Below are 27,829 nucleotides of genomic sequence, written 5' to 3'. Positions count from 1 at the left end.
GGCATTCCAATTCGCCTCTAGAATTTCGAAATAACTGGAGAGCTTGGTCTGTTGGTCTGTTGTGCTGTGTGAAAAGTGGATGGTTTAGGGGGGTGGGGGGATGATGGTTGACTATAATTATCAATAACTAATCAATAAATAAACCGCCGACTTTCGGAGATTTAATAAAATCGCTACTTGCAACTGTAGCGTTTAGATTTGTGAAGCAATATGAAGGTAGGTAGATTTAACACTTATCCTGAAGTGATAGAAGATATTAACCAGCGGTACTCCGTACTCCCAGCGCACATAAGTTAGTGATACTGTTGTTGTTGAACCTCGCACCTCACTCACACACCTCACCACTTCCTGCCTCAGGCCCCAACACCCCCAAAAAAACAAAATTCACAAGCCATTCCCCTCCCCCCATCCCCAACTTTTTTACCGACTGTTGACCCGTTGAATTACGCCAACACGCCCACTCACCCCTGCACCACCTCACCCATTTCCCATGATCCCCTGAAAATCGGTCGTCCAGACTGTAGCCGCAGCCACAATTCCCCCCTCCCTCTCGTCCCTGAATTATTTAATATCCATCACTTTACTATATTATCCCGGTTTGCATCTTATCAAAGCATCACTCACATCACTCACATCACTCACTCAATCGCGAAACCCAAAACCCATCGCTCAATCAATCTTCCGAACCCGGCATCAACCAACCAACCTTCCGATATCCCCCATCCGGACCCGAAACTCTTGGCTTCCCTGTCCGTTATCAAGCGCTACTCGGTTATATCTGTAAGAACATCCTCGTACCTTCACCCAACACCACCAGTACAAACACACTCTCACACACTCTCCGCTCTCCTCCGGTCTCACACTTACTTACCCCCGAATCCAGCCCAGCGTCGTTCCCCGTTCACGACATCTCCTTTCCGCGACGAAGCATCCCGTCTTCCTTGGTCAGGACCCCCTAAACGCAACAGATCCGCCAGCATGTCCGTCGCCCTCGTCGAGACTCAGCCTCCCAAGCTGGAGAAGAAGCCCGTCAAGTTCAGCAACCTGCTCCTCGGAGCAGGCCTGAATCTTTTCGAGGTAAGAGAGCATACCATACCACGTGTCCACATGCCTATTTGTCCCGATTTCTGATGCCGAGAATCGGGATTGGCCTGATGGAGATTGGATGATGGGAACACACCACTGACGAATTGCATTAGGTGACAACTCTCGGCCAGCCATTGGAGGTCACCAAGACCACCATGGCCGCCAACCGCGGTGACACCTTCGCCGGCGCCCTGGGCCGCATCTGGGGCCGAGGCGGTGTCTTTGGCTGTTAGTCCCCCATCCCCATCCCAATCCACATCCCCAGCTTCCCCCAGCTTTCCCTCACAAACCCCACACCCCCAAAACCCCATCTAACATTTTCCCTCTAGTCTACCAAGGTCTCATCCCCTGGGCCTGGATCGAAGCCTCCACCAAAGGCGCCGTCCTCCTCTTCGTCGCCTCCGAAGCCGAATACTACGCCCGCACCTTCGGCGCCGGCGACTTCACCGCCGGCATCAGCGGCGGCGTCGCCGGCGGCGTCGCGCAGGCCTACGCCACCATGGGCTTCTGCACCTGCATGAAGACCGTGGAGATCACCAAGACCAAGCTTGCCGCCACGGGCGTCGCGCCCCAATCCACCTTCGCCACCTTCGCGGACATCTACCGCAAGGAGGGCATCAAGGGTATCAACAAGGGCGTCAACGCCGTGGCGATCCGGCAGATGACGAACTGGGGGTCCCGTTTCGGACTTTCGCGTCTTGCCGAGTCCGGGATTCGCAAGGCGACGGGGAAGGAGGAGGGCGCTGCGCTGGGGGCGTGGGAGAAGATCCTGGCGAGTGGGCTGGGTGGTGGACTGTCGGCGTGGAATCAGCCGATTGAGGTTATTCGCGTGGAGATGCAGAGTAAGACTGCGGATCCGAATAGGCCGAAGAACTTGACGGTGGGGAAGACGTTTAGCTATATTTACTCGCAGAATGGGATTAAGGGACTTTATCGTGGCGTGGTGCCGCGTATTGGGTTGGGCGTTTGGCAGACGATTTGTATGGTTGCTATGGGTGATATGTGAGTATCTCCTTTCCTCTTTTTCTCTCTCTCGATTCTGGTGGTGGGTGGTGGTGGCATTTTGTCCATCACCGCCCCTTATTAGCTGCGGACGGTTTTACTGACGATTTATTCTTTGTACAGGGCCAAGAGCTATGTCGAGAAACTCACGGGCGACTCGGTCTCAGCGAAGCATTAGACGGCGTTTTGTGGGATCTAAACAATCCATCATACATGGGAGCATACGTCGCAAGACGAATTGTCACGATAGGTTCTAGCGCGCAAAAGAAACAGGACGGAACGGGATTGGCTTCTTTTTTTTTTCTTCCCGTTTTATTACAAGTTGTAGTTACAGAGATGGGATAGGGACCTCGATTGATAGAGTGTAGAACGTGCACACCTTTGCACCTTCATCTCTTGTCTTCCTTGCATGTGTACGTCCTCGTCATCCATCCCTCGGCACCAAAACGCACCCTCCCTACCCCAAGTGACCATCTTCTACTCCCCAGCATACCGTACCTTATTACATCTCCCCCCCCAGCCGCCCCACGTGTGAAACAGAAGTTGTTTGCAGCTGTGCAGGGTGTGAAAAGATGGAAGAGTGTGATTAGTCATCTACGCCTCCTTCCGCAATCCTCCGCCGTATGAGTGGGGCGCGGTACGGGATATATTTAATGTATTTATTTTTAGTTTGTTATTTGGGGAGAGGTTAGATCAGGTCAGTGTCAGTACGGGAGGGGAAAGTGATAATGACGTCGGTGGAATGCGCGGTGTAACTAACATCCGCCCGCCGTATCGCCGCCCGCCGTATCGCCGCCCGCCGTATCGCCGCCCGCCGTATCGCCGCCCGCCGTATCGCCGATCTCTACCTGCCTGTCTGCCTGTAGTCAAGGGAGGAGGGAGGGCAGTTAGTATGTGCATGTCCTGTGATGGGATGTGCTACGTCTCCTCACCTCTACAGCATCACACAGATCCCACAGAGCAGCGTATAGCAACCACGGCAGACGCAGCTTAGAGGCAGACGCAGCTTAAAACCACGGTTGCGTCCAACATGGGCCAACTCCCATCTGCAGTCCATCTGCAGTCCATCAGTCCATAGTCCATCAGTCAGTCCACAGTCCATCAGTCAGTCCACAGTCCATCAGTCAGTCCACAGTCCATCAGTCAGTCCACAGTCCATCAGTCACAGTCCATCAGTCCACAGTCCATCAGTCCATCTGGAGTCCATGTGGAGTTCATCCCACGATGACGCGCTAGGAGGGGCTAGTTGGAGCTACTGAGACAGGTGAAGGCGCTAGGGATGCTTTGGGAGAGCTCGGCGGTGGGAGGGGGGGGTGATTGGCGTGATTGGCAGCTGCCAGCCGTTAAGGAGGGATGGGGGCATCTGTCGTCTGTCGTCTGTCGTCTGTCGTCTGTCGTCTTGTCTCTGTCTCTGTCTCTGTCTCTGTCTCTGTCGTCTGCTCTGTCGTCTGTCGTCTGTCGTCTGTTGTCTGTCGTCTGTCGTCTACCGTCTGTCTCTGTCGTCTGTCGTCTGTCGTCTGTCGTCTGGGTATAACTCTGTGTGTATTAGGTGTAGTAGTATACCACTACTCCACCGCTGCTCTACCACTACTCTACCGCTGCTCCACCACTACTCTACCGCTGCTCCACCACTACTCCACCACTACTCTACCGCTGCTGCTCCACCACTGCTCCACCACTGCTTCACCCACCCACTACTCTACCGTTGCCCCACCACTGCTCCACCACTGCTTCAACTGCTTCACCACCACTGCTTCACCACCACTGCTTTACCACCACTGCTTCACCACCACTACTCCCTCTACCACTCCTACTGTATTTAGCTATTTCACTTTCCCTACCATTTCCGCTACTACTTCCCCCAATCTACCACTACCCTACCACCAATCTACCACTACCCCTAACTACCCTACCCACCTACCACCAATCTACCACTACCCTAACTACCCTAACTACCCTACCCACCTACCACCAATCTACCAGACTACACGCTACTGTAACTACAGTTGCGGGACATGCTCTGACATTTCCCACTCCCTTGCTTGTTTCCTTCCCTTCCCTTGCTTGTTTCCTTCCCTTCCCTTGCTTGTTTCCTTCCCTTGTTGTTTTCCCCTTTCCTTGCTACTTTCCTTCCCATTTCCCTTCCCATTTCCACCCTGCTCTGAAGTCACTAAAGTCACAAAGTGCTTACACAATAAAGTACTAAAGTCACTAAAGTCACTCAGGCCACTGAAGTACCTGCACACAGACCACACTGCAATCCACTGTACATCTACTCTACAAACAACTGTACATGCTAATTCAGATCCATCTCACTGTTCATTCACCTTAATCCACCCTACTTTCCTCCCACTTCATCAACCTAACCCCCAGTCCCTTCCTGACATCCCCATGTACCTACCCATACCACCACAAGTAACTCTACATCGTCGCTCTCGCCGTGCCACAAACCACGCCTCCCTCCCCCTTCGTACTTTCTTTTCTCCCTCCCCTTCCCCCCAACTCAATCGTCGCCTCATATTCCTTCCCACTCTCCCCAATCTCCCAATCAAAGAGCTCCAAATTCTCACCATTCAATTCCCCTCTCTACGCCTCGCCCATCACCCTTTCTCTCTTCCCTTTCTTCCTCCCTCTCTCTCCCAACCACATCAACCAACTAATCACCTTTTTTTCTTCTATTTTAGCCTCGCTGGATCACAACCCCCTTCGTGATCCCTCTTCATTGTCTACAGACAGCGTCGTCGCGTCTCGCAACCCGTCGCCTGTCCCGACACCTCTCCGAACGAAAAAAAAAAAAAAAAAAAAAAAAAAAAACAAAAACAAAACAAAAACATCATCCGACAACCTCCAAGCTCCTCGGAGTGACCACCTCAGCCCACCATGGCCGAGAACACCGGCCACGTCGGCGCGGCCGGCGCTCAGCACCTCAACTCCACCATTGAGTCCGGCAACTTCAGCGAGAAGCTCGAGGCTCCCGTCGGCGGCGGCGTGCCGCCCACCTCCAAGCACAAGCCATTGGAGGAGGAGGAGGAGGAGGATGAGGACATGGACGCCCTTATCGACGAGCTCGAGTCCCAGGACGGCCACGCTGAGGAAGAAGAGGAGGAGGAGGAGAACCCGGCCACCGGTCGCGTCATCCCCGAGGACCAGCTCCAGACCGATACGCGTACTGGTCTCACGGAGCAGGAGGTCGCCCTGCGTCGCAAGAAGTACGGTCTCAACCAGATGAGGGAGGAGAAGGAGAACTTGATCCTCAAGTTCCTCGGATACTTCATCGGTCCTATTCAATTCGTCATGGAGGTCAGTTCTTACCATCCGCCCTCTGCTCCCCCCCCCCAAGCCCCAATCTCCTCACCATAACATCATGGCCTGAAATATGAGGCTGCTATGTCACCGTTTCTTGGTTCATTGCTCCACTTATGTCATTTACTGGACTGACATTTCTCGCCCCGACACTAGGCTGCTGCCGTTCTTGCTGCGGGTCTTGAGGACTGGGTCGATTTCGGTGTCATCTGCGCGCTTCTGCTGCTTAACGCGGCTGTTGGTTTCATCCAAGAATTCCAGGCCGGTTCCATTGTCGACGAGCTCAAGAAGACGCTCGCTCTCAAGGCTGTTGTTCTCCGTGACGGTCGTCTCTTCGAGGTCGACGCCCCGGATGTTGTTCCCGGTGATATCCTCCAGATTGAGGAGGTGAGTTCATGGTCCTCCCCCGCCAATGGACGCTGCTGACCACACAGGGTACTATTATCCCCGCTGACGGTAGAATTGTTACCGAAGATGCTTTCCTCCAGGTCGATCAATCTGCCATCACTGGTGAATCCCTTGCTGTTGACAAGCACAAGGGCGACCAGTGCTATGCTTCTTCCGGTGTCAAGCGTGGTGAGGCCTTCCTGGTCATCACCGCCACTGGTGACAGCACTTTCGTCGGTCGTGCCGCTGCCCTGGTCAACCAGGCTTCCGCCGGCACTGGTCATTTCACTGAGGTCCTGAACGGCATCGGAACGGTGCTGCTCGTCCTCGTTATCCTCACCAACTTGGTCGTCTGGGTCTCCTCGTTCTACCGCTCCAACGGTATTGTCAAGATCCTCGAGTTCACTCTGGCCATCACCATCATTGGTGTCCCCGTCGGTCTCCCCGCTGTCGTCACCACCACCATGGCTGTCGGAGCTGCTTACCTCGCCAAGAAGAAGGCCATCGTCCAGAAGCTGTCCGCCATTGAGTCGCTCGCTGGTGTCGAAATTCTCTGCTCTGACAAGACCGGTACGCTCACCAAGAACAAGCTCTCTCTCGCCGAGCCATTCACTGTCGAGGGTGTTGAGCCCGATGACCTCATGTTGACTGCCTGTTTGGCCGCCTCCCGCAAGAAGAAGGGTATTGATGCCATTGACAAGGCCTTCCTCAAGGCTCTCCGCTTCTACCCACGCGCCAAGTCTGTCCTCTCCAAGTACAAGGTTATTGAGTTCCACCCCTTCGATCCCGTCTCCAAGAAGGTCCAGGCCATCGTCGAGTCTCCCCAGGGCGAGCGCATCATCTGTGTCAAGGGCGCTCCCCTTTTCGTCCTGAAGACCGTCGAGGAAGACCACGCCATCCCAGAGGACGTCGACCAGGCCTACAAGAACAAGGTCGCTGAGTTCGCTACCCGTGGTTTCCGTTCCCTCGGTGTTGCCCGCAAGCGTGGCGAAGGCTCGTGGGAGATTCTCGGTATCATGCCCTGCTCTGACCCCCCTCGTCACGATACTGCCCGCACCATCAACGAAGCCAAGACTCTCGGTCTCTCCATCAAGATGTTGACTGGTGATGCCGTCGGTATTGCCCGTGAAACCTCCCGCCAGCTCGGTCTCGGTACCAACGTCTACAACGCCGAGCGTCTCGGTCTCGGCGGTGGTGGTGACATGCCCGGTTCCGAGGTTTACGATTTCGTCGAGGCCGCTGATGGATTCGCTGAGGTCTTCCCCCAGCACAAGTACAACGTCGTCGAGATTCTCCAACAGCGTGGTTACCTCGTTGCCATGACTGGTGACGGTGTCAACGATGCTCCCTCCCTGAAGAAGGCCGATACCGGTATTGCCGTCGAGGGTGCCTCTGACGCTGCCCGCTCCGCCGCTGATATCGTCTTCTTGGCTCCTGGTCTCGGCGCCATCATCGATGCTCTCAAGACTTCCCGCCAGATTTTCCACCGCATGTACGCCTACGTTGTCTACCGTATCGCGCTGTCCATCCATCTCGAGATCTTCCTTGGTCTCTGGATCGCCATCCTGAACCAGTCGCTTAACATTGAGCTTGTCGTCTTCATCGCCATTTTCGCCGATGTTGCCACCCTTGCCATTGCCTACGATAACGCGCCCTTCTCCAAGACCCCCGTCAAGTGGAACCTCCCCAAGCTCTGGGGTATGTCCGTGCTCCTCGGTATTGTCCTTGCCGTCGGCACCTGGATCACTCTCACCACCATGCTTGCCCAGGGCGAGAACGGCGGTATCGTGCAGAACTTCGGAAAGATGGACCCCGTCCTCTTCCTCGAGATCTCTCTCACTGAGAACTGGCTCATCTTCATCACCCGTGCCAACGGCCCCTTCTGGTCGTCTATCCCATCGTGGCAATTGGCCGGCGCCATCCTGATCGTCGATGTGCTCGCCACATTCTTCACGCTCTTCGGCTGGTTCGTGGGCGGACAGACGTCCATCGTCGCCGTCGTCCGTATCTGGATCTTCTCCTTTGGTGTCTTCTGCATCATGGGCGGACTCTACTACCTCCTCCAGGACTCGAGCGGATTCGACAACCTCATGCACGGCAAGTCGCCGAAGAAGAACGCGAAGCAACGTTCCCTCGAGGACTTTGGTAAGTTTATTCCCCCATCCCGTGGTGGTGGTTTTGGTGATGAAACGCTTGCCGTTTTGAGAATCTTGGAACATCAGCTAACCACACGCGTCTCACAGTCGTCTCCCTCCAGCGCGTCTCGACTCAACACGAGAAGACCGTCTAATCCGACACCGTCTCGACATAAACGTCATTTTTCCTTCGACTCATTTTCTTTCCTTACCTCAACTTCCCTTCTTTTTTGCACACACCATCCCCCTGGCGCCCAATTCAAACGGAATGCAGAAACCTTTCCTCTTTTTATAGATGTAGATGGAGATGGCGAATTTTTATATAAAGCCCTCCAGCAGTTCCGGAATTTAATTTTATAAAAAAAATAAAAGATGCCGACAGACACCGACACCGACGCCTCGAAAAACCTCTCCTCCCCTTCGATTCAGGAGGGAGGGGATTGCAAAGTTACAAATACACTATACAGCCTTTTTCTTTTGCAACTTTTTTTTTGTCAGGAAGGAAGGATGGATGGAAGGGGGAGAGGTGGATGAGTGGTCGGCCGAGGTGTGGACAGGGCTGGCTTTATACTGCCATCTCCCTTCTTCATCTCGTTGAACCATGAGAGAGAGGGAAAGGGTGGGTAAAGGTAGATCTGCAGACTTTTGATTGTTTTGGGAATATTGGTGCATGGAGAGAGGGCGAGATTAGAAGGGGGGGGGATAGAGTTGATAGAGATGGGGGGTTTATGGATGGATGGGACGGTTGGGTTGTTCTTTTAGGGGTTGGGTTTGGTGTGGGGGGGGTTGTATGTTTTTATATAATAATTGCAGGGTCTTTTTTTGAGTGATTTTTGTTTTTGTTTTTGATTGACGGTTTGAAAGTTGTTTGTGCTTGATATGATTTGCTTTGATTTGCTTTCCTTGTTTGTGTTGGGGATTTGGTGGTTGTAGAAGGGGCGGGGGTTGTGGATTGTGAGAATGGGAGAAGGGGGGCGGGGAGGGGAGGGGGGAGTGTGTAATTAAGTGCAATAGAGAGGTCTGTGAGAAGTTACGTTCGTGCTATGCTGTCTGTGGTGAAATATGTCGCGACTCTCGCTGTTGATTTGCTGTAGTACTGTACCTAGCCCACAATCATTGTCCTAGTTTATCACATCTACATAACCCATGATATACATTGTCCATTGTCTAGTGTACACATGCATTATATTCTCCCTTCCACACAGTACCCAAGCCGCCGGAACCTCAGAAACCAGGAAGGTGGTATCTATAGAACTACCGCGGATAGAGAGTAACCAGCCCGCGTGCAGGACGTCGTGGTAATCCTCACCCACACTGTCCAGGTTGCTCATTGACATAGCGAGGGCGGCGGCTGAGAGCTCGATGGCTTTGACGGGTATGCAATCCTCTTCAGTTTTGCGGTCGGGAATGCGGAGCTGGGTTTGAGCAGGCGGGCATATCGCATCTCGTTTAGCACCGTGCTGTGCTCTCGTTCTGCGTGACGAGAGTGCCGCGGTGCTCTGCCTTGGGGATGGACTCGACGTGTTTAATGGCGGCGCGGTACTTTGCTGCCAGGTCGTCCATGGAAATTGGGAGTAGGGCGTTTCGCACCTTGGTCTCCGGGCGGACGAGGCTGAGGAGACGATATATAAAGTCGTGTACATACACAATGATACGTTCATGAGGGATAGTGTGATGCCATCCCAGTTGTGCGATTGTTTTTGCCAAAGCACGGGCAGGATTCTGCGATCTATCGCTGGTAGGCCGTACCCCCTCGATTCTAGGTGCTGAACTTTAATCCGCTCGAGAATGTCGGGTTTGTTTACGGGTAATATATTAAAGCTTTTGGGTAAGAACATGGTCGAGTTCAGGAAAACCTGTAGCTGGGGGGTTCGGCATTGCTGTATTTGATATTAGTAGTTTCTCTAAATAATCATGAGGAGTTCGAACGTTTCTCATGTCCATTACCATTTTCATTTTCGTCTTTCCCACTTTCGTTTTCAAAGGCGACACTTGTTGCACTATCATCATCGTCATCGTCATCGTCGCCATCGCCACTCTCAGCGCCCTTGTCGTTGTCGAACTTATAAATGTGCCCCTTCGTTCTAATCTCTTCTACAAATAGATCACATCGATTCACCATTATCGTTGGCAATCGGAGGCGGTGATCCTGTTGAAAGATCTCATCTTGATAATCGAGGTCTAAGGCGAGCTTGGACAGATCCCTAAACTTCGCTCCAACTCCCTCAAGGTAATCTCTCTGTTGCTGAGGTGTCTCGCGCTCTGTGGCAATCATAGCCAGCTGTTTCTTAGCCTGGACTAAGTCTTTCTCGAGTTGGATTTTGATCTTGGGGAACTCTCTTTTGACAATGTCGGTCAACAGGTGTGTTAGTCGTTTTTTCAGTTCGTCGACTCCAACCCGATTCCTTGGAAGTGCTAACCAAGGCGTCTTGTTGAAGAATCCCTGCTCGATAGTTCCACGAGAGATGGAGTCTTTCTGAGCATCTAATTCTTTCTGTGAAAGATTGCGAAGCACATGGTATCCAAGTGTAAGTTTGTGCTACTTGCCATTTACGAGATCAAAAACTCTCCCTTCCTCTCCATCACCAACCATATCGGGCTTTGTTAAGCTAATAAAAATTGTTAAGGATGTTCTGGGATCTGAGTAGACCATACTTACATGCCTAATGCCCGAAGACCCTTCGGATCCGCTTCTTTGGCTATCTAACATAGTGTTAGCATAGTTGAATTTCTAGCACATAGCATCCTTGCCCTACTTACTGAAAGGATTTCTTGGGTGGCGACGTCAGTATTTATGCAATGAAGTCCCGTCCGTTGTAGTTCTGAAGATTCCCTGGAATATCGAAAATGCTCAAGTTGTCACGGCCTGGACCACAAAGCTCTACCTTGAAGACGTCTTCACTAAATGTAGGCTTCCTCGTACTACCATCGAGATCGAACGGCTCTTCTGGTTTAGTTGTGGTTGGCGACCAATCGAGCGGCAAGAGCTCCGTGCTAGAAGCAGTGATGGAATTGCTGCTTCCTCGAAGTGGCACGCTTTGCACGAGGTTTGCTACTAATATTACCTTTTCGAAGTTCCTCAGAACCAAGCATTACCGCCTCAATCATCCCTGGTCCGTCAAGGTCCACGGGCAAAAAGACGCAATTGCAGATTTTAAGAGACAGTTGACTGCGCTTGGTGGGGATACCTTGTTATCTGTTTTGAACGAGGTTAGTGCCTAGAACTCCTGGATACAAAAATATCCATAACAATCCCTAGGCTTGTGAACGCTATGGGTGTTCCGCTGAGGAAGAGATACAAACTCATGAATTCCCAAGTCTGGAAGCTAGTCGATTTTTAGCAAGAGATCTTGGTCCGAGAGCTGGGCATGGACTCCATTGGTTGATTGGTTCCATCTGCGGAATTGCGTCAAAATACACTGTGTTCGAACGGCTGGAGTCTCCCGTGGTAGGTAGTATAATGATTATATGACGTTTCAAGGTTTTAGGACCAACAGTGGAAAACTAATGGGTGCAAAATGCCGTCTGAAGGGAGTGTGGTCTTGTATTCACTAGTTGCAGAGGATTAGGGTATGAGCTGAAGTGTTTTGTATGTATAAACAAGGCATCTCGATGGGAACAGACACATTGGCAGCGTCTTATACTACTCTAGACCTCACCCTCGGATTTACAACTTCAAACATTCCAAAACCTCGCGCGTACTCCGTACATCAGGGCACATGAAGGGATAAGTTACACTTCGGGCATCGACGCTACTAGTCACGCTAGAGCAGTAAGTTCTGGATTCGGTCCCATCGCCGTCCCTGGTCACGGCATTAGCCGCAGCCTTGCACGTAATATTACAAGACGAATAAAAGATTTCTTACGGAGTACTACAGCGCGTAAATAATAGCTAGACCTTGCCAAAGACTCAGCCCCAGCCCCAGCCAATGACCAGGAAGCGAAATGAGCAAGGACCCCTACTACAAGTCAGCGTTCCCTCACTAATCGATGAAGACCGTGGTTGTTTCACAATTTCTCTTTATCCAATATCCTCGTAGTGCGATTTTGTTTCTAGAACTTTACGATATAAAGTCGAGTCTTGTTACATAATGAGTATGCTTCTGAACAGTGTTGCTAGCAGTTCAAGCAGTTCAAGCAGTTCAAGCAGTTCAAGCAGTTCAAGCAGTTCAAGCAGTTCAAGCAGTTCAAGCAGTTCAACCAGTTCAAGCAGTTCAAGCAGTTCAACCAGTTCAACCAGTTCAACCAGTTCAACCAGTTCAACCAGTTCAAGCAGTTCAAGCAGTTCAAGCAGTTCAACCAGTTCAACCAGTTCAACCAGTTCAACCAGTTCAACCAGTTCAACCAGTTCAAGCAGTTCAAGCAGTTCAAGCAGTTCAACCAGTTCAACCAGTTCAACCAGTTCAACCAGTTCAACCAGTTCAACCAGTTCAACCAGTTCAACCAGTTCAACCAGTTCAGTTCAGTTCGAATTTGAGGCTGAACTGAACGCCCTCCGTGATATCTTTACAACATCATCCGTTATTCTCTTATCGTATACCATCTCATCATTACAGCTATCAAATATGCCACTACGACCTTCGTCCAAGGCGTGTACTATAACCATCAGACCAGCTAATCAAGTGTCTCCAAAGTCGCTTTCATCACACTTTAACAGCCTTGATATGTTCTCCGGGCTGAAACCCTCTAGTGGGGATTTGCGAGATGGGAGGTAAAATAGGTAAAAACGAGTCGCAGATCTGGGAAAAATCCGTGCGCAATGTTGATTAGTCATCCGCTAACCTGGCTGCGACTTCTGTCGTCTGCATACAAAGCCAACGGTCAGCCTTCTTGCGGGAACGGAACCCTCTTCCGCCCTGAGACGTGCGAAAACAGGATATTCGGCCCTCTACAACAAACATTTTACCTGCCCACCGCCTCGTCATTTCCCGCCCCTACCCCCCGTACGAAGCGATGATACAAAAGTTTCCTTGCCGTCCCTACCCCGGATTATAAACGCTGCGCCTTATCGGCAAAGCCTCCGCGTATCGGCGCCGAAATCCCAAGTTCACAGGAGACGGACGGGCCGCTTTGACTCGGCGAGATAGCGGGAATGATGCCCGATCAACCATTTCCTGAATACCAGGCCGGCCCTGAAATACCTCCGTCCCTCGACGACATGTTGAATCTCGACGTCGAGCCTATGTTCCCAGAGTTTTGGGACATTCAGGATACCCCACCATTCAGCCAGGAAGAAGGCCTCGACCAAGCGCCATTGCCATGGAGCGGTCCTCCGATGGGCGTGGGCGCGCCCATGCAGCCTAACGTCGAGTCACTGCACCAGCCGAGTATAGGGACTTTGTCGGTAGCGCAACAAGAGCTGCTGCGCAGCATCGCGATGCCGCCTCACCTCCAATATCCCAGCGCACGAGAAAGCAGGAGTCCTCACTCGGCCACCAGCAGACGCCAAAGCGCATCGGTGACAATGTCATCACCAGACCACCAGGGCCGAACGAGAAAACGAAAGTCGTCTACGGAGGGGAATGAGGAGGATCACTCGGGCGATGAGACCGGCCAGCGACCAGTCAAGAAGACGGCGCATAATATGATCGAGAAGCGGTATCGCACGAACTTGAACGACAAGATCTTGGCTCTACGCGACAGTGTCCCGAGTTTACGCGTCATGACGAAGAGTGCGCGAGGAAGTGACGGGAGCACGGAGGTTGAAGATCTCGAGGGGCTCATACCCGCACACAAGCTGAATAAGGTCAGTGGACAGGAGCGATACACCGCGAAAGTTAGCTAATGTGACAAAGGCAACCGTATTATCAAAGGCAACGGAGTATATTTGGCATCTCGAAAAGCGATCGAAGCGCCTCGCAGAAGAGAACGAGTCTATGAAGGCCCGCGTGGCCGCGTTTGAGAAACTATTCCTCTCGGGTTCGATGGGCTTCAATATGACACCCAACCCGACACCGCCTCCGAACAACCAATTCAACTTTGAAGAACAAATGCGATTCACAAGCGGCCACGGACCAATGAGCGCACAAATGCCGAACGGACAGATGCCCAGCGCACAAATGTCGAATCGACAACTCCCCAACGGACAACTTGCTTCAAATCGCTTCCACGGTGTTGTTGTTGGACCTCCACAAGACTTCAGAAGAGCGCATCGCCCTCCACCCATAAACCAGCAAGCGTATCAAATCCACTCAGAGCCACAACCCCTACCAAACCGGGCGCATGGTGGCACCAACGCATGGGGAGGCAACGGAGCCTACTTCGGCAAGATAATGGTCGGCTCCCTCGCCGGCCTAATGATCCTCGACAACTTCAGCGAATCTCACTCATCATCCGGCCCCTCCGAATCCAGAGGCCTCTTCGCCATCCCAACCCAACTCCTCGGTAACGCCTCCAAATTCATCAAATCATCCAGCGAAGTCAACATCCTCGGCCACCACTCCTCCTCCGCCCAAACCCTCTCCTACCTCCGCCTCCTCCTCCTCCTCGGCGCCTTCCTCTCCGTCTTCCTCCCCTCTTTCTTCCGCCCCGCACCCCCACCCCCCTCCCCCAAAACAACCAACGCAACCCTCACCTCCCTCGCCCCCACCATCGCCTCCCCCCTCCGCCTCCGCCGCCGCGCCTTCCTCACAAGCCTCCAAACAATCTGGATCCCCGCCCCAACCTCCCTCCTCTCCCTCGCCGCCCTAGCCCTAAAACTCACAAAACTCACCCTCCTCACCCTCGTCGGCGCGCCCGCCTACGTCCTCATCACAGGCTCCTCCTCCCCTTCGGAAACTGCTCGCATAAAAGCTTGGTCTATAGCCCTAGACGCCCAGCTCGTCGGAGGCGATCCCCTCGTCTCTCGCGCCCGTTTAACGCTCACTTTACTCGCTTCCGCTACGCTTCCCGCTACACCAGCGCGGCTGATGCTGCAAGCGCTACACATCCGCATCCTCTTCCACTCCGCCCCTTTTCCCCTATCACACACCCTCGCCGCGCACCTCGCTCGAAATAAGTGGTCCGCAGCCTGCGCCCTCAAGCTCGTCACCGACGCCCTCCCCGCCACTTCCACAGACGTATCTGTGGAACCCCTGGCCCCACACCTCCTCGCTCTCCTCGCCCAACCCGCGAACGCCGTTTTCTCAGACGCAGCTATCAAGACAGCACACGCGTTGACGTATAACACCCCCCCCCTCCCCGCAGACGACCGCGCCATCCGCTCCCCCCTCGACGCACTATCCGCGACTTTCTCCACATTCAACCTGCACGCCGCGTTAGAATCGTCACTCCTCTCCTCCTCTTCGTCCTCGAAAACTCTCAGCGCAAAACTCTCCACCGCCCTCGCTACCGCGCCGCCGGGATCAACACCGCATCTCCGCGTCCTCGCCACTTTAGCGCTTTTCGCCCCCTCCTCTGCTGACCGGGGGGAGAACTTAGCACTCGCCCTAGCAGAAGCAGCGGCGCGTGATCCGCCGCCGGAGACTGGGCCATTGGCGCCGAAGGCGTTGCTTCTTCGGACGACGACGAGTGTGGTAGAAGGGGACGTACACCTCGCACTCGCGTGTGCGTCCACCCTACAGCATCTGGCGTATCCGTTGAGGGTGTTGGTGGATATTGAAGGCTTAGCGCGGCCGAACTCGCTACTCGGGTTCGCAGCGTGCTATGCTGTACTGCGCACGATGCAGGTTAAGGGTGGTGATGATGGAGCCATTGCTGGGAAGGCGATGGAAACACTCGCTGGAAACCTACGTGTCGGTATCGGTGGTCCGAGGGGCGAAGAAGTAGAGAAGAGTGTTAGAGAGGGGGTAGTGGGTGTTTGTGTCGGTGTGGTGAGGGCGTGTGTGGTGGTTGGTGGTGGTGGGGAGGAGGAGGTGGATGCGGGGTATGAGAGTACGAGTGATGAGTGATGAAGACGGGAATGGGAATGGGGGGTTATGTGTATATAACGGATGATGGGATGGATGGTAGATGATGGGTGATGAATGCATGGTAGACCTAATAGTAGATATCTAAAAAGACTTATATAATTTTCATCACACCCGCCCACTAAACCCACCACCACAGTGACAGTGACTCCCCCCCTGCCCTCCAAGCTACAAGACCGTCTATCGTCTTATCATAGAGCCAACACACCTTCTCAAATCCCAGCACCAGCGGCGCCCCCTTCAACGGAATCCTTCAAAATACACACCTCCTGCGTCCGAGAAGCTTGCCGGGCAGCCGACCTCGTAACTCTCTTCCCTTCGTCCTGGGCTGGTTCTCACGTCTCTAACACAATTTTACGCTCATCTAGGTGTAAGATGACAATAACAGCAACCCTCACTTCCCCCTCAGATCTACCAACCCACCACCCCGCATCCCACCTCAACCCCTCCACCACCTCCCCAACCCCAACTAAGGTAACTAAACTCGGCCACCCATCTTTCCCCCTACCCCGCGGCTTATAAGACGAATCCGGCTCCCTCGACAACCCCCCCTCCTCACGCCTCGTCGCACCAGTAGGCAGTAATTCCTCCCAATCCGTCCTCATACCCCTAACCCTCGACAGAATCACTCAAGTAAACGGTGCGAAGATTCCAGTCTCGCCGTGCCCATCACTTTGACTACCATTTCTTCCTTACCAGAATCGTAGGTGAGGCGCGCTCCTCTACCGTTAGTAGAGGAGATCTAAACTTCTAACTTGTCTAGTTCCTAGCAGACAAGTATGGCAATTAGTAAGTAGCATAGCAACAGCAAAGTATGCTGCAACTAGCTGCCTATTAGCCTTTAGTCTTGCTAAAGGCTGTATAGGTCCAAAGGACCTAAGCATGCCTTTAGGAATGCTTAACAGCAATCTAGACAGAAGAGAGACTTCGGTTGAAGGCTCTCTTGTTCGGCGATAGGAGATGCTAGCTGACATGGTGCGTCTACAGTAGAATTACCCTATAAGCTACCTAATATACAGGATTGCTATATACAACAAGTAAGGGGCAATCCCTAATTAGTTTCTAAAGAGGGGCCTCTAACTTAGAGATCCGCTACATCTTCTAGTCATTTACTAGTCTAACAAATGGACTAGTAAGAGACTAGATGATACCGTTAGTCCTACGACAGCTTGCTACTTCTAGCCATGCTATTAAGTGTGGCTAGAGTAGACAGCAGAACCCCTAAAAGGTCCCATCTACAAAACCCTAGATGCTCTCCCCTCCTCCTTGTGCCTTAACAGTAGCAGCAAACCCCTTAAGCCAACTATAAGTTACAAGGGGTGCTATGTAAGGTGATCCTAAATTAACAGTACAAGAAGAGTACCATGTCATTAAAGATGGTAGATAACCAGCTTATAGAGCATCTAAAAAGCTTAACATAAGCTGTCTACTATCTAGGATATACAAGCCTTGTAAGGACAATGTAGAGGGCTGTTTTAGGGGAGGGGCAAACTCTATGTTACTAGACTACCTCATTAAGGCAAAGGAGGGAGGATCTAGTGGATCTTGTCATATAAAGCTTGTAGATAGTTAGTAATGTGATATAATAAAGGGAGGGGGGAACTTACTAGAGGATTTGCCGAGTTTTGGCTAAGCCCTAAGAATTAGGGTCAAACTTAAACTGCTTATATTCATAAGTAGTTTAGCGTCATTGCCCTTCCTAGCACTGTTGTTAGTAGTAGTACACTGCTATAGCAACAGCCATAAGGGCAACGATATCATCTCCTCTATAAGGAAGGGTGGTAAGGGCAAGGAGGCTAGGTAGTATTTGTAGTTGTGGTAATAATACTGAAATTATCACTTTCACTAATTGCTAGACTAGCTTGCCTAACAGTCACCTAATTCTAGGAAATTACAGGGTGCTAGTCTACTCTAGGCTTAGGCGATTACCCTAGACTAGCTCTAAGTGTTACAGCTATGGTAACGTGATGTCATGGTTATATAGCTAGTAGGGCTAGGCTCTAGTAACATGACTCATTGTCACAAGGCTAGCAGGGCTAGGCTGTAGCGTGACCTAGCTAGTAGATAGTTAGATAGTTAGGATAGTTAGAACTATCCAACTATCTAAACTATCTAGTAAGTATCTGAACTATCTATAAGGCACAACGCTACTATATAAGTAGATAGTATTCCCTTAGATAGGAGCTTCGTGCTCAACTTAATATAGTATTCTTTACAATACTATAACGTGTTACTTGGAAAGCCTTTGTGTTTAATCCCCTGCCTCCTCTGTCAAGTCAACCTTACATAAGAAACCTCTGTGTCTTCTATCGTTTAGAAGTCAGCGTTACAGTACTCCTAAAACAGCTTTAGAAAGTCGCAAATTAAGCTCTTGAGCCTTAATACTCTTACATTAGACCATTCTAGTATGGTGTAATGGTGGGTGCACCAGATGTGAGAATCTAGCCACCCAGGGGAAGGGATGATTTTACTAAGACAACACACTGTTTAGGAAACAGAGCCAAAGGGTTGTAGCTTAGACTATTCCACAACGCAGCAATCAAGTGTATGATGTAGTGGAGTGGTTTAGACAAGTTGTAACAAATGTTGAGTCTGAGAATTCAGGGATAAGTCAGAGGTTAGCACCTCACTGACTTTTTAGAAACAAGGAGTAACAAGATCAATGCTTGGAAGCTTGGAAAAGACGTGGAAGTATGTGATAGTCGATTTACTATATTGCCTGCTTGCCCTTTCTTAAGGAAAGGGCAATCCTATTTATGCTAAAGGAGTGTAGTTCTCTCATTTTCCAAGACTTTCCATGACTAGCCACGCTTGGTAACTGTAGTCGACATAAGAGAATCCCATAGAACCATCTCCAAGGTTCCTAGCCTATAGGAAGTGAAAGGAGGTCCAAGGTCAAAGTACCCCTATAGACAGATTATGTCATAACTTAACCAATCTTGTGGGTAACTAAGGAGCGATGACGTGTAATGAATCATAGACGGTTGTAGAAGCTTTGGAGCTATCGTTCATGTTTCTAGGCCTCTAGTTGATAGAGATATGTCATGTGTAGTATTAGCCCAGTAACTAAGGAGTGATGTCATGTAATGAATCATAGAGGGTTGTAGAGATATGCTATGTTGTTATATTGGCCCAGTAACTAAGGAGCAATGACGTGTAATGAATCATAGAGGGTTGTAGCAATCATTGAGTAGTATTGCTCTTGTTGTTGGTGTGACAAGCCAAAATATGTATAGTGACTTGTAGGTTTGAGGAGGAGATTTCTAAGTTTGCTCTTGAGTTTGATAGCAAACTAAGTGCAACGAATGTCAGTATGACACTAGCTACCGAATACTATGAGAAATTAGAGAGCTAACAAGTAGCAGATATGCACCTAGCTACCGAATACTATGAGAAATTAATTAAGAGGTTTGAGCAGACCATTTCTAGGTTTTTAATTTACACAACTAACTTCACAATCAACTTCACGAACAATTTCAACCTATACCACACCTTCTATTAGGACAAGATTAGGTTCTATGCTTTATTAAATGACATCTACATCTATAAGTATGACTAGGAAGATGAATTAAAGTGCAAAGGATAAGTGGAGTTATAAAACAAGTTATATAAGGGTGGTTTGATGCATATAAGGACCTTATTGTAATGGTGGGTGCACCAGATGTGAGAATCTAGCCACCCAAGGAAGGGATGAATTTACCAAGACAACACACTGTCTTAGAAAACAGAGCCAAAGGGTCGTAGCTTAGACTATTCCACAACGCAGCAATCAGGTGTGTGATGTAGTGAAGTGGTTCAGACAAGTTGCAACAAATGTTGAGTCTGGGAACTCAGGGGTAAGTCAGAGGTTAACACCTCACTGACTTTTCAGAAACAAGGAGGTCCAAGGTCAGAGTACCCCTATAGACAAATTATGTCATAGACAAATTATGTCATAGACAAATTATGTCATAGACAAATTATGTCATAGACAAATTATGTCATAGACAAATTATGTCATAACTTAAGCAATCTTGTGGGTAACTAAAGAGCGATGACATGTAATAAATCATAGAGGTTCGTAGGAGCTTTTAGAGCTATCGTTCATGCTCCTAGGCCTCTAGTTGGTAGAGATATGTCATGTGGTAGTATGAGTGATGTCATGTAATGAATCATAGAGGGTTTAAAGATATGCTATGTGGTAATATCGGCCCAGTAACTAAGGAGCGATGACGTGTAATGAATCATAGATGGTTGTAGCAATCGTTGAGTAGTATTGCTCTTGTTGTTGGTGTGATAAGCCAAAATATGTATAGTGACTTGTAGGTTTGAGGAGGAGATTTCCAAGTTTGCTCTTGAGTTTGATAGCAAACTGAGTGCAACGAATGTCAGTATGACACTTATAATGCGTCTAGAAATCAAAAAATAGATGAGACAGGATTCTTAATTAGAACAATAGAATCTACATGGATTATTGGTAGCTCTACACTTCGTACACGTCATCAAGCACATAAGGTCGACAAGAATGGGTTTCTACAGTCGAGTGTATTTGCATAGACGGCACAACTATTAAACCTCTTATTGTATTCAAAGCTAAAATGTACTATAGAGTTGGATTTCACAAGATGTGATAAATAAGTGGCACTTCTCTGCAAATTCAAAAGGATGGACAAGCAATTTACATAGACTTAAGTGGCTTAAGCGTGTATTTGAGCCTATAATGCGTACAAAAGCGAATGGAGGACAACAACAACAGCTTCTTATTTGCAACAGCCATGACAGTTATATAAGTGGGAATTTCATTTCTTACTGTAACGTGCATGTATAACGAAAGTGCCAAACAAGCGAAAGTGCCAAAATATCGCGACTACCCCATAAGAATTGCGATAAATCCACCACAACAATATAAATTAATTAAAACTACTCGGAGTCCTCTTCCTCAGACCTGTCTATTACAATCTGACAAGTGCGCGCATTGTGTCCAGTCTCACCACACTTGCCACAGCGACGTGCATGGGTTTCTTCCCTTGGCTTCCGACCACTACTTGCCCTTATTTCTTGCTCTACTTGCTGCACAACGTCCCTCTCGTCCTGTAGCTCCTGTGCTACCTGTTGACTAAGTGATCCTCCTTGCTGTAGTCGTGTTTTTTTAGCTCTCTGGCGCTTGCTTAGCACTTCATTTGCCTGTCGCAGGTTTTGGTTCTCTGCTTTTAACAATGCTAATTGATGCATTATTTGCGATGCACCCTTTGTAAACTGGTCAACAGCTGCATAGATTGAGGTTGGAGAGCTATTTTGATGATGCGCAATTCAGTTTTTAATGAAAGTAGACTGTGATACAGCTTCAGTTGGGTTATTTGGTGTCTGAGAAACCCATGGTTGAGCGGTGTTTGGGTGAGAGGTTGGAGGTGTTGGCGTCTTAAACCTAAGGTCAAGTGTAGATATTACACTCTCAGGGCTAAATGGAAGAAGCCCAGCACCTCGGAACCCTCCCTGAATATTGCTTTCTGTCATTGCAATGTTAAATGCAGCGTGGAAGGCAGGAAAGAAGTCATCCTTAGTAATGTGAATAATATGAGCCCGCATTATATCTTCAATTTGCCGACTGTAAGCTCTCTTTAATGGGCCAAAACAGCCAACATCAAGTGGTTGGAGTATATGGGAAGAGTGAGCAGGCATACAAAGCGTAATAATGTTGTGTTCTTTGCAGTACTCCTCAAACTTGTCTGAGTGGTGGCTCTCATGACCATCAAGGACTAACAAGCGATAACCACCAACACTCCGGGGCTTTGTGTGCTTCTCAAAATGCTGAATCCAACCCATACCTCTCTCGTTTGTAGTCCAGCCATTTGCAGTAACAGCGATTACCCAATCTGCTGGAAATCCGCTATTCTCATACCAAGATGCAAGGTGGTTTTTACCTGCCACAATGACAAATGGCGGCACTGCCCAACCTTGAGAACTAACGCCTTGGATTACTGTAACCCATTCCCGATTGCCAGGCTGCACCTTTTTTGCCTTTGCCCGCCCATCTGAGCTCGTTACTACCGTTGCGCTTGAGATGACGCCCATCATAAACCCAGTCTCATCAAAGTTGTAGATATCTGCATTGTTGATGCCATACTTTAGAATTGTGTTCCATACAAGCTCAAACCAGCCACGAATGACTTCTGGATCTTCGCACTTAGCCCTCTGGTAGTCGTATTTTCGCTGGAAGCGTGTCCGGAGCTCTACATGGCGCTTAACAAAGTTTGAAGCCCAACGTGACCCGACGCGTGGCGCGTCGCGTGTTGCAAGTAGTCGATTTGCCATATCTTCAACAATAGACAACTGAGGAGGGAACCCTTTAGCAGCTAAGTCAAGTATATACTGAACAAGAACTGATTCCTCTAGGTTACTTAATTTCCATAAGTTGGCTTGGATATCGCGTCGTGAAGGTACACCTTGTAAACGGTGACGTAGCTTGCGGTGGTCTACGGAATAGATCCTAGCTGCAACTCGAAGGCGCAAATTTGGGTCGCTTTGCATAGCTTGGATAGCTAGCACTAATTTGCTTTCATCATTTTTATGGCGCATGTTTTGTTGTGGAGGAATTTAACATTTAGTTGGGGGGGTTGGTCACCGCATGATTTTGGCACTTTCGCTTGTTTGGCACTTTCGTTATACATGCACGTTACTTTAAGAAGTTATTAAAGTTGAACAACGCCTTAAACACCAAAACAACGTGATATTTTTGATTTGTCTTTTAAAATAGTAGTCCACCTGACTTTACAACACTACGGAAAGCAAATACAGTACTCTCTACTATTCTTAAAGCCCGTACAGTGTTAAACACACCTACAAAGCGATATATTCAAAAGTTAGCAGATGCAACATAGCGACTAAATACACGCAATTTTCTATAACAACGTGATACTAACAATCTACGATCATTTTAAAGGGTCATTTTCATATTTCTACGAGGGAATTGCAGCTACAGGTCGTTGAAGCAGAGGAGGCTACTCGACAGAAGTTAATAGCAACAGGTAGTACACTACAAACAATGCTATAATTGAGCAAGGAGATGAAGAATCTATCGAAAAGGACCTGGGAGAAGTATCTAATTGTATTTTAATTGAGGATTAGAGTATATATAATTTTATTTTTGTTGTTGTTCACGATGTTCCAACCCTACTACCGCCAGTACGCCAGGTTTTGACGGGGTGGCCACCATGTAAGTTACGCGACTCTGTCGGTTACACCACCACCTACGTTAACTTAACTAACTTATTCGAAACTCACGACGTTGAGAACATGCGTCCGAAACATGACGACTTCTCCGCCACCACCCAAATACACCCAATACCAGGGCCGCCGGTCCGTGAGAGAAACCAGGGATCGCCCCTCTGGCACAGTGTCGGCGCATCTCATGTCTGAGCCCTCTGTTCCGTAACCTGCCAGGTTTCCCCAGTGAGTGAAAAGTTGTCATGGCTAGGCCTGGTAAGCCACCATGTATTATGGTGTTGTTGTGTGGAGAGGTCATGTTCCGAGCCAAGTTGAAGCTACTGGCTTCTCTCGAACTCTGGACCCTACTCTTTCTTTAGCCTCGTCACAGCTCAAGTCTTCCATCTGGAATCCTCATCTCATCGTCGCTCTTGTTGTTGACGCTGGCGCTCATCAATCATGACTGGGTGGTTGTAGCACGCGACATGCCAGTTGTGACGCCTTACATTCTTGCTACCCATAGACTATAGACTGGGCTTTTGTTCTCTTTTGATCCCTTCTTCCTTTCAGTCTGCGGCATAATGGCTATCTCAGACAGCATCCAGACACTGTCTGCTGCATTTTCATTGTCGGTATCTCCAAATTGGGTTTGTCTCTCCACTACTAACCATCGTACAGTGGTATACTATTTCAAACCGCAGTCTCTTCATTTGTTATTTATCTTAGCGGTCATGGCTCAACTATATTCCAAGACCGTCGGAGGCTGGTCCTCATAACGTTCATTCTATCCTCTGCTCTGTGGGCGCAGATTGGATTTCTTAATTTCTTGATACCCTCCAGGAGCTCGAATATATGTCAAGGGACTATTGCAACATCGACTTTCTTCGACCAAGCCGCACGAACGCTGAGCGGATCCTTTCTCCTCTGGACTGTTGCGCATGTGTCCAAGTCGTCTACCGAGAAATATGGCCTCGGGTCTCTAATCGGGGCGAGGGCGGTTAGTGGTATTGTGTTTGTTGTGTTTACAAGACCACAATATGCACCATTGTGCGTGCCACGTTCTGAGGCGTTGCCAGTATCGACTCTCGTCATCGGTCTAGATGCCATCATACTCGGCCTCGTGGCGATACGACTCTTCACCTTGGGGTTCTGGGGCAGCAGCAACGGAATACAGTCGACATCGAACAAGGAACAGGGCAAAGCTCTCGCCCTCTTCACAGCTGGATTTGCTATTTGGACTGGAACGAGCGTGACTCTGCACCTTGGGCTTTCCTCCATCATACTATTGCTACGCACTGCCATTCCTGCCACCGGCCTTGGTATTCTCCTGACTATCGCAGCGATATGGTCCGAAGCATTGCTATCGCCGCGCGAAGCCGAAGTTGGGACTACAGAATCACAGTCCCCGTTCATCGCCCCGCCACGCCCCCGATTCAACGAGACCAGCACTGGCGATGGCCCCCCAAGGTCTGGTACTAGAATGGCCACCAATGGACGACTGTTCGTTGTGAACCCATGGAGCACTCCCGGTGATTCGCCACAGCTACAAAGTTATCGGGATGGGCCACAGTCAAATTTCGGGAATATTATGGTCAATAATCGATCTGTCGATATTGCTACCGGAGTCTTGTCAGCAGACTCCCCCACCGAACGAGGCTCGCTTGGGACTTCCACCAGTATTATGGGCGGTGTGACTACTACCATATCAGCCCCACTTCCTCTCATTCCGTCAATTCAAGGATCGAGGCCTATTTGGGACGGCGAGGACCCGGATGCGAAACAGAAGCGATCTTTCTTCAGCCGCTCCAAACAGTCTGCGCAATCTGGCCCGAGGAAACTTGCAATCTCTCAGCCTATATTGATTAACACGGATGAACCTTCCGGCTCACCCTTAAGAATGCAGACCGTGGATCTTGCTACGGCAGCAGCTAACGAACGAGCTCGGCGTGAAGAAGCGGTCACTCGACGGATGCTCGTGGCCACTCGCCCCGCCCCTGCACCACCGACTGGTGTAGATCCTTCCGAAGCCTTGAAGAGGAGCATCAGTACCGTCCGCAAGAAGCCCTTTGGAAACTGTCAAGACTTGAAATACCAGACCTCTCAAAGCTCCGTGAGCTCGAATGGAAGTTCTAGTTCTTCAAGCCTGTCTCCCGGCGTTAAAGATGTACGGAAGAGATCCCCACGCCAGCTGAATGGGTTTGACATAGACGAGAAGAGGCAATACTACAAGCCTGCCATTACCAACACCTTGCCATCGAATCCAAAGATGAAGGACTTCCAACCCGCGCCTGAAAAGCGACAAACGATCATGTTCATGAAAGACATCGTCTACGATGATCCAGGACTGGTTGACTCGATCATCAACGAGGTGCCGAATTTTTCAAGGAAACCTAAAGCTCCCATGAACAGATCGAAATCCGTCGGGCTCGCCGCAAAACCTTCAATCTTGCATCGGGCAAGCCCATACAAGAAGACAAGAGGCTCGGAGGGCGTATTCTTTTCAAGTGAGCCTTCGTCGAACCATAGACGCAACAGATCTAGCTCATCGGTCTTGCGAGCTCCCCGTATTGGAAACCCCACTTCGCTGCCACCGCTACCAGCGCCGCCTGCAGATCTTGCTCAGATGCGTGGACTGTTGAAGGATCACATTCACAACATGACAAATGACGAAAAGGTTTCGATGCTCTTTCCGATGCCTCCAGTTGGTACTTTTAAATCGCAACGTCGATCATCTGTTCCGTCGCTACCCAGCAGCGTGTCTATGTTGTCTATGTCTACCGCCGATGGGCCTGAAGTAATAAGCAAAGACGAATTCGCCAGCCATAGATCGTCAAGAAGATCAACTATCATTTCCATATTACCTGTCGAAACAAAGGGCAACCTTTCCCCGAAAAAGCATACATGGCAACTCATACAACGAGATACATACAGGAGCACCTTCAACGCTACTGTTCCTGACGTAGGCAATGATGTACAAATCAGAAAGTCTAATATTCCGTTTAAGAAAATGTACTCCTCGTTTACAGAAACGACTGATAGCTCCGACGACGGCCATGTGGCCAGAGATGCCGACTGGTTGCATGAGCCATTACTTGCTCTCCCCAAGAGATACACCACTCAACGTGATTCGTCCTTGAGCACCGCAGATTCGCTCCTTCAAGACCACAAATTCATGTCGATAATGGTGGGATATGACCCTACCGAAGCCCCTACAACCAGGGCTCGCCCGACCTCATTCCTCCACGACTCATCGCAGACTTTCGGAACCGAAGGCTTCAAGACTCCCACCGTCAAAACTCCCACCACCGACACTTGGCACACACGTATCGGCGACGAAATCCCAGCGTTTTCGACTAGACAGAACCACTCCCGCTCTAAATCAGTGCCACCTACCCCTCTTATTCTACGAACATCAAAGAATAAGCCCTCGCTTGCCCAGAAGCCACTACGAGCTGTGGTGATAGATACGCCTAACCGGGCCTTGCAACAAATCCAGGCCCAGTTGAAGGAGCTCGAGGAGCCTGATATGCTACCTTTTATCCGCGATAAGTCGTCTATCCTTGGCGACGCTACCCAGGACCAGCGAGACGACCTTCTTGCTGAGATGGAAAAGGAGTTTGGCGAGCAGGAGAACAGATGGCAGCAACTTCATGAGACCATTGATCGTGGCTCTAAGAGCTCCGAGGTTTTCACTCCCTGGACTACGAGGCGCAACTCCGTTGCTTCTATAACTTCGGTCAATACCGCTTCTATCAAAGAAGCGAGAAAGGCTTGGGTGAGGAGTATTGTGGAGGCCGCCCAGAATATTGTTACTGTCACCAGCTCGCGAAATGGTGAGATTGCAAAGCGAGGGTTGTGGAAAGACAAGTTGGAGGAGGCTCAGAAGGCATATGCTAATAATGCGCCGTCATTCTCAAATTCGCTCTCAACAGCAAAGGTTGTCACCGCTAAGCAAGCTTCCATTAGAGCAGTAGTTGCTGGAGGCCGTGCTGTGGTTGCAATCCCATGCCCGAAACGCACAGGTAGACCTCATCTCTGGAAGCCTTGCCCTCTAAAGGCCGTAGAGGTAGTTGGCCTCATGTGGACTCTTTCTCAGCAGCCTACCCAGGTTCGCCCATCCTCGCCCGTGCCTGCCGCCTTATGTGTCAGACCAGCACAACGACGAACCATCGAACCTCTCTATCTCGAAAGCTTGTATATGTGGCACATGCCAACTCCTACCCGTGTCCGTCCGACGCCTGCACTCTGGCGCTCTAAGAACACACGACCGGCAAGTATCGTAACCCGCCCAAAGACCAAAAAGCCCATCGGGAAGTCCAGAGCAATGACATTTTTACCTGATATTGGTAAGTACTTATTTTCTTTTGATCGTCATCCTCTTATTATTTTACATACTAATTGATTTGTCACTAGTCGAAAGCCCTAGCCCACTACCACACAAAAGGGATACTTTAGGAATATTCCAGTTCCCGTGGGGGGAAAAGAGCGGCCAGGCGGTGCACCAACCCGCCTTGCCTACTATATCTAACCTCCCGCGTCCTATGATCCCGAACACACTCGGATCCAACGACTTTAATGAGGAGTACTCTTCGTCGTTCTTCGATGACTACGACGACCAAGATTACCACTCTGACTCTACCTCGCTCGATGCCGACACTCTCAGCGATGAGGCCAGCGACGATGGATTCAATGACTCTACCCTCTGGGAAATCGCCAATCTTCTAGATTCGTCCGAGGTCCCCAGCAGACATTGCCTGCAGATTAGAATTATTGAAGACTACGACGACTCTGACGGGTAACTATCCATAGGATAGTTACCCGGAGGCA

General features: G+C 49.9%; 6 protein-coding genes across 6 annotated transcripts; 5 read left to right on the top strand and 1 right to left on the bottom strand.

The window, feature by feature from the left end:
• The first annotated feature begins 423 nt into the window (after window positions 1-423).
• Window positions 424-2,588, top strand: YHM2 (Mitochondrial DNA replication protein yhm2). The gene is made up of 5 exons (XM_024464498.1): window positions 424-780; window positions 884-1,077; window positions 1,200-1,314; window positions 1,416-2,088; window positions 2,212-2,588. The coding sequence occupies exons 2-5, from the start codon at window positions 979-981 to the stop codon at window positions 2,264-2,266; spliced, it is 942 nt and encodes a 313-aa protein (XP_024327920.1). The 5' UTR covers window positions 424-780; window positions 884-978; the 3' UTR covers window positions 2,267-2,588.
• Window positions 2,589-4,996: 2,408 nt separating this feature from the next.
• Window positions 4,997-8,679, top strand: PMA1 (plasma membrane H+-ATPase). The gene is made up of 4 exons (XM_024464497.1): window positions 4,997-5,388; window positions 5,548-5,778; window positions 5,826-7,923; window positions 8,022-8,679. The coding sequence occupies exons 1-4, from the start codon at window positions 5,134-5,136 to the stop codon at window positions 8,066-8,068; spliced, it is 2,631 nt and encodes an 876-aa protein (XP_024327919.1). The 5' UTR covers window positions 4,997-5,133; the 3' UTR covers window positions 8,069-8,679.
• Window positions 8,680-9,034: 355 nt separating this feature from the next.
• VC83_00809 (uncharacterized protein) lies at window positions 9,035-9,944 on the bottom strand (the record flags this gene model as incomplete). Its single annotated transcript, XM_024464496.1, has 2 exons — window positions 9,035-9,793; window positions 9,861-9,944. The coding sequence occupies 2 exons, from the start codon at window positions 9,942-9,944 to the stop codon at window positions 9,035-9,037; spliced, it is 843 nt and encodes a 280-aa protein (XP_024327654.1).
• Window positions 9,945-10,760: 816 nt separating this feature from the next.
• On the top strand, window positions 10,761-12,390 carry VC83_00808 (uncharacterized protein; the record flags this gene model as incomplete). The annotated part of the gene is made up of 2 exons (XM_024464495.1): window positions 10,761-11,123; window positions 12,034-12,390. 2 exons carry the CDS (start codon window positions 10,761-10,763, stop codon window positions 12,388-12,390), a joined length of 720 nt encoding a protein of 239 aa, XP_024327655.1.
• A 615-nt stretch (window positions 12,391-13,005) lies between these two features.
• Window positions 13,006-15,824, top strand: VC83_00807 (uncharacterized protein; the record flags this gene model as incomplete). Its single annotated transcript, XM_024464494.1, has 2 exons — window positions 13,006-13,659; window positions 13,709-15,824. The coding sequence occupies 2 exons, from the start codon at window positions 13,006-13,008 to the stop codon at window positions 15,800-15,802; spliced, it is 2,748 nt and encodes a 915-aa protein (XP_024327661.1). The 3' UTR covers window positions 15,803-15,824.
• A 7,759-nt stretch (window positions 15,825-23,583) lies between these two features.
• VC83_00806 (uncharacterized protein) lies at window positions 23,584-27,801 on the top strand (the record flags this gene model as incomplete). Its single annotated transcript, XM_024464493.1, has 3 exons — window positions 23,584-23,630; window positions 23,681-27,348; window positions 27,416-27,801. The coding sequence occupies 3 exons, from the start codon at window positions 23,584-23,586 to the stop codon at window positions 27,799-27,801; spliced, it is 4,101 nt and encodes a 1,366-aa protein (XP_024327999.1).
• Between the last annotated feature and the right edge of the window lie 28 nt (window positions 27,802-27,829).

This window comes from Pseudogymnoascus destructans (genome assembly GCF_001641265.1).
Source record: "Pseudogymnoascus destructans isolate 20631-21 unplaced genomic scaffold scaffold_2, whole genome shotgun sequence".
Classification (NCBI taxonomy): domain Eukaryota; kingdom Fungi; phylum Ascomycota; class Leotiomycetes; order Thelebolales; family Thelebolaceae; genus Pseudogymnoascus; species Pseudogymnoascus destructans.
Note: the sequence above shows the minus strand (reverse complement) of the source record. Positions and strands in the feature narration are given on the sequence as shown.

What these genes read in the sequence shown, in the direction of transcription:
- YHM2 (XM_024464498.1), top strand. Translation starts at nt 979, where the DNA reads ATGTCCGTCGCCCTCGTCGAGACTCAGCCTCCCAAGCTGGAGAAGAAG. An exon ending in CAGGCCTGAATCTTTTCGAG is followed by an intron (nt 1,078 to 1,199) that starts GTAAGAGAGCAT and finishes GAATTGCATTAG; the next exon opens with GTGACAACTCTCGGCCAGCC. An exon ending in ATGGTTGCTATGGGTGATAT is followed by an intron (nt 2,089 to 2,211) that starts GTGAGTATCTCC and finishes TTCTTTGTACAG; the next exon opens with GGCCAAGAGCTATGTCGAGA.
- PMA1 (XM_024464497.1), top strand. Translation starts at nt 5,134, where the DNA reads ATGGACGCCCTTATCGACGAGCTCGAGTCCCAGGACGGCCACGCTGAG. An exon ending in CTATTCAATTCGTCATGGAG is followed by an intron (nt 5,389 to 5,547) that starts GTCAGTTCTTAC and finishes CCCCGACACTAG; the next exon opens with GCTGCTGCCGTTCTTGCTGC. An exon ending in ATATCCTCCAGATTGAGGAG is followed by an intron (nt 5,779 to 5,825) that starts GTGAGTTCATGG and finishes CTGACCACACAG; the next exon opens with GGTACTATTATCCCCGCTGA.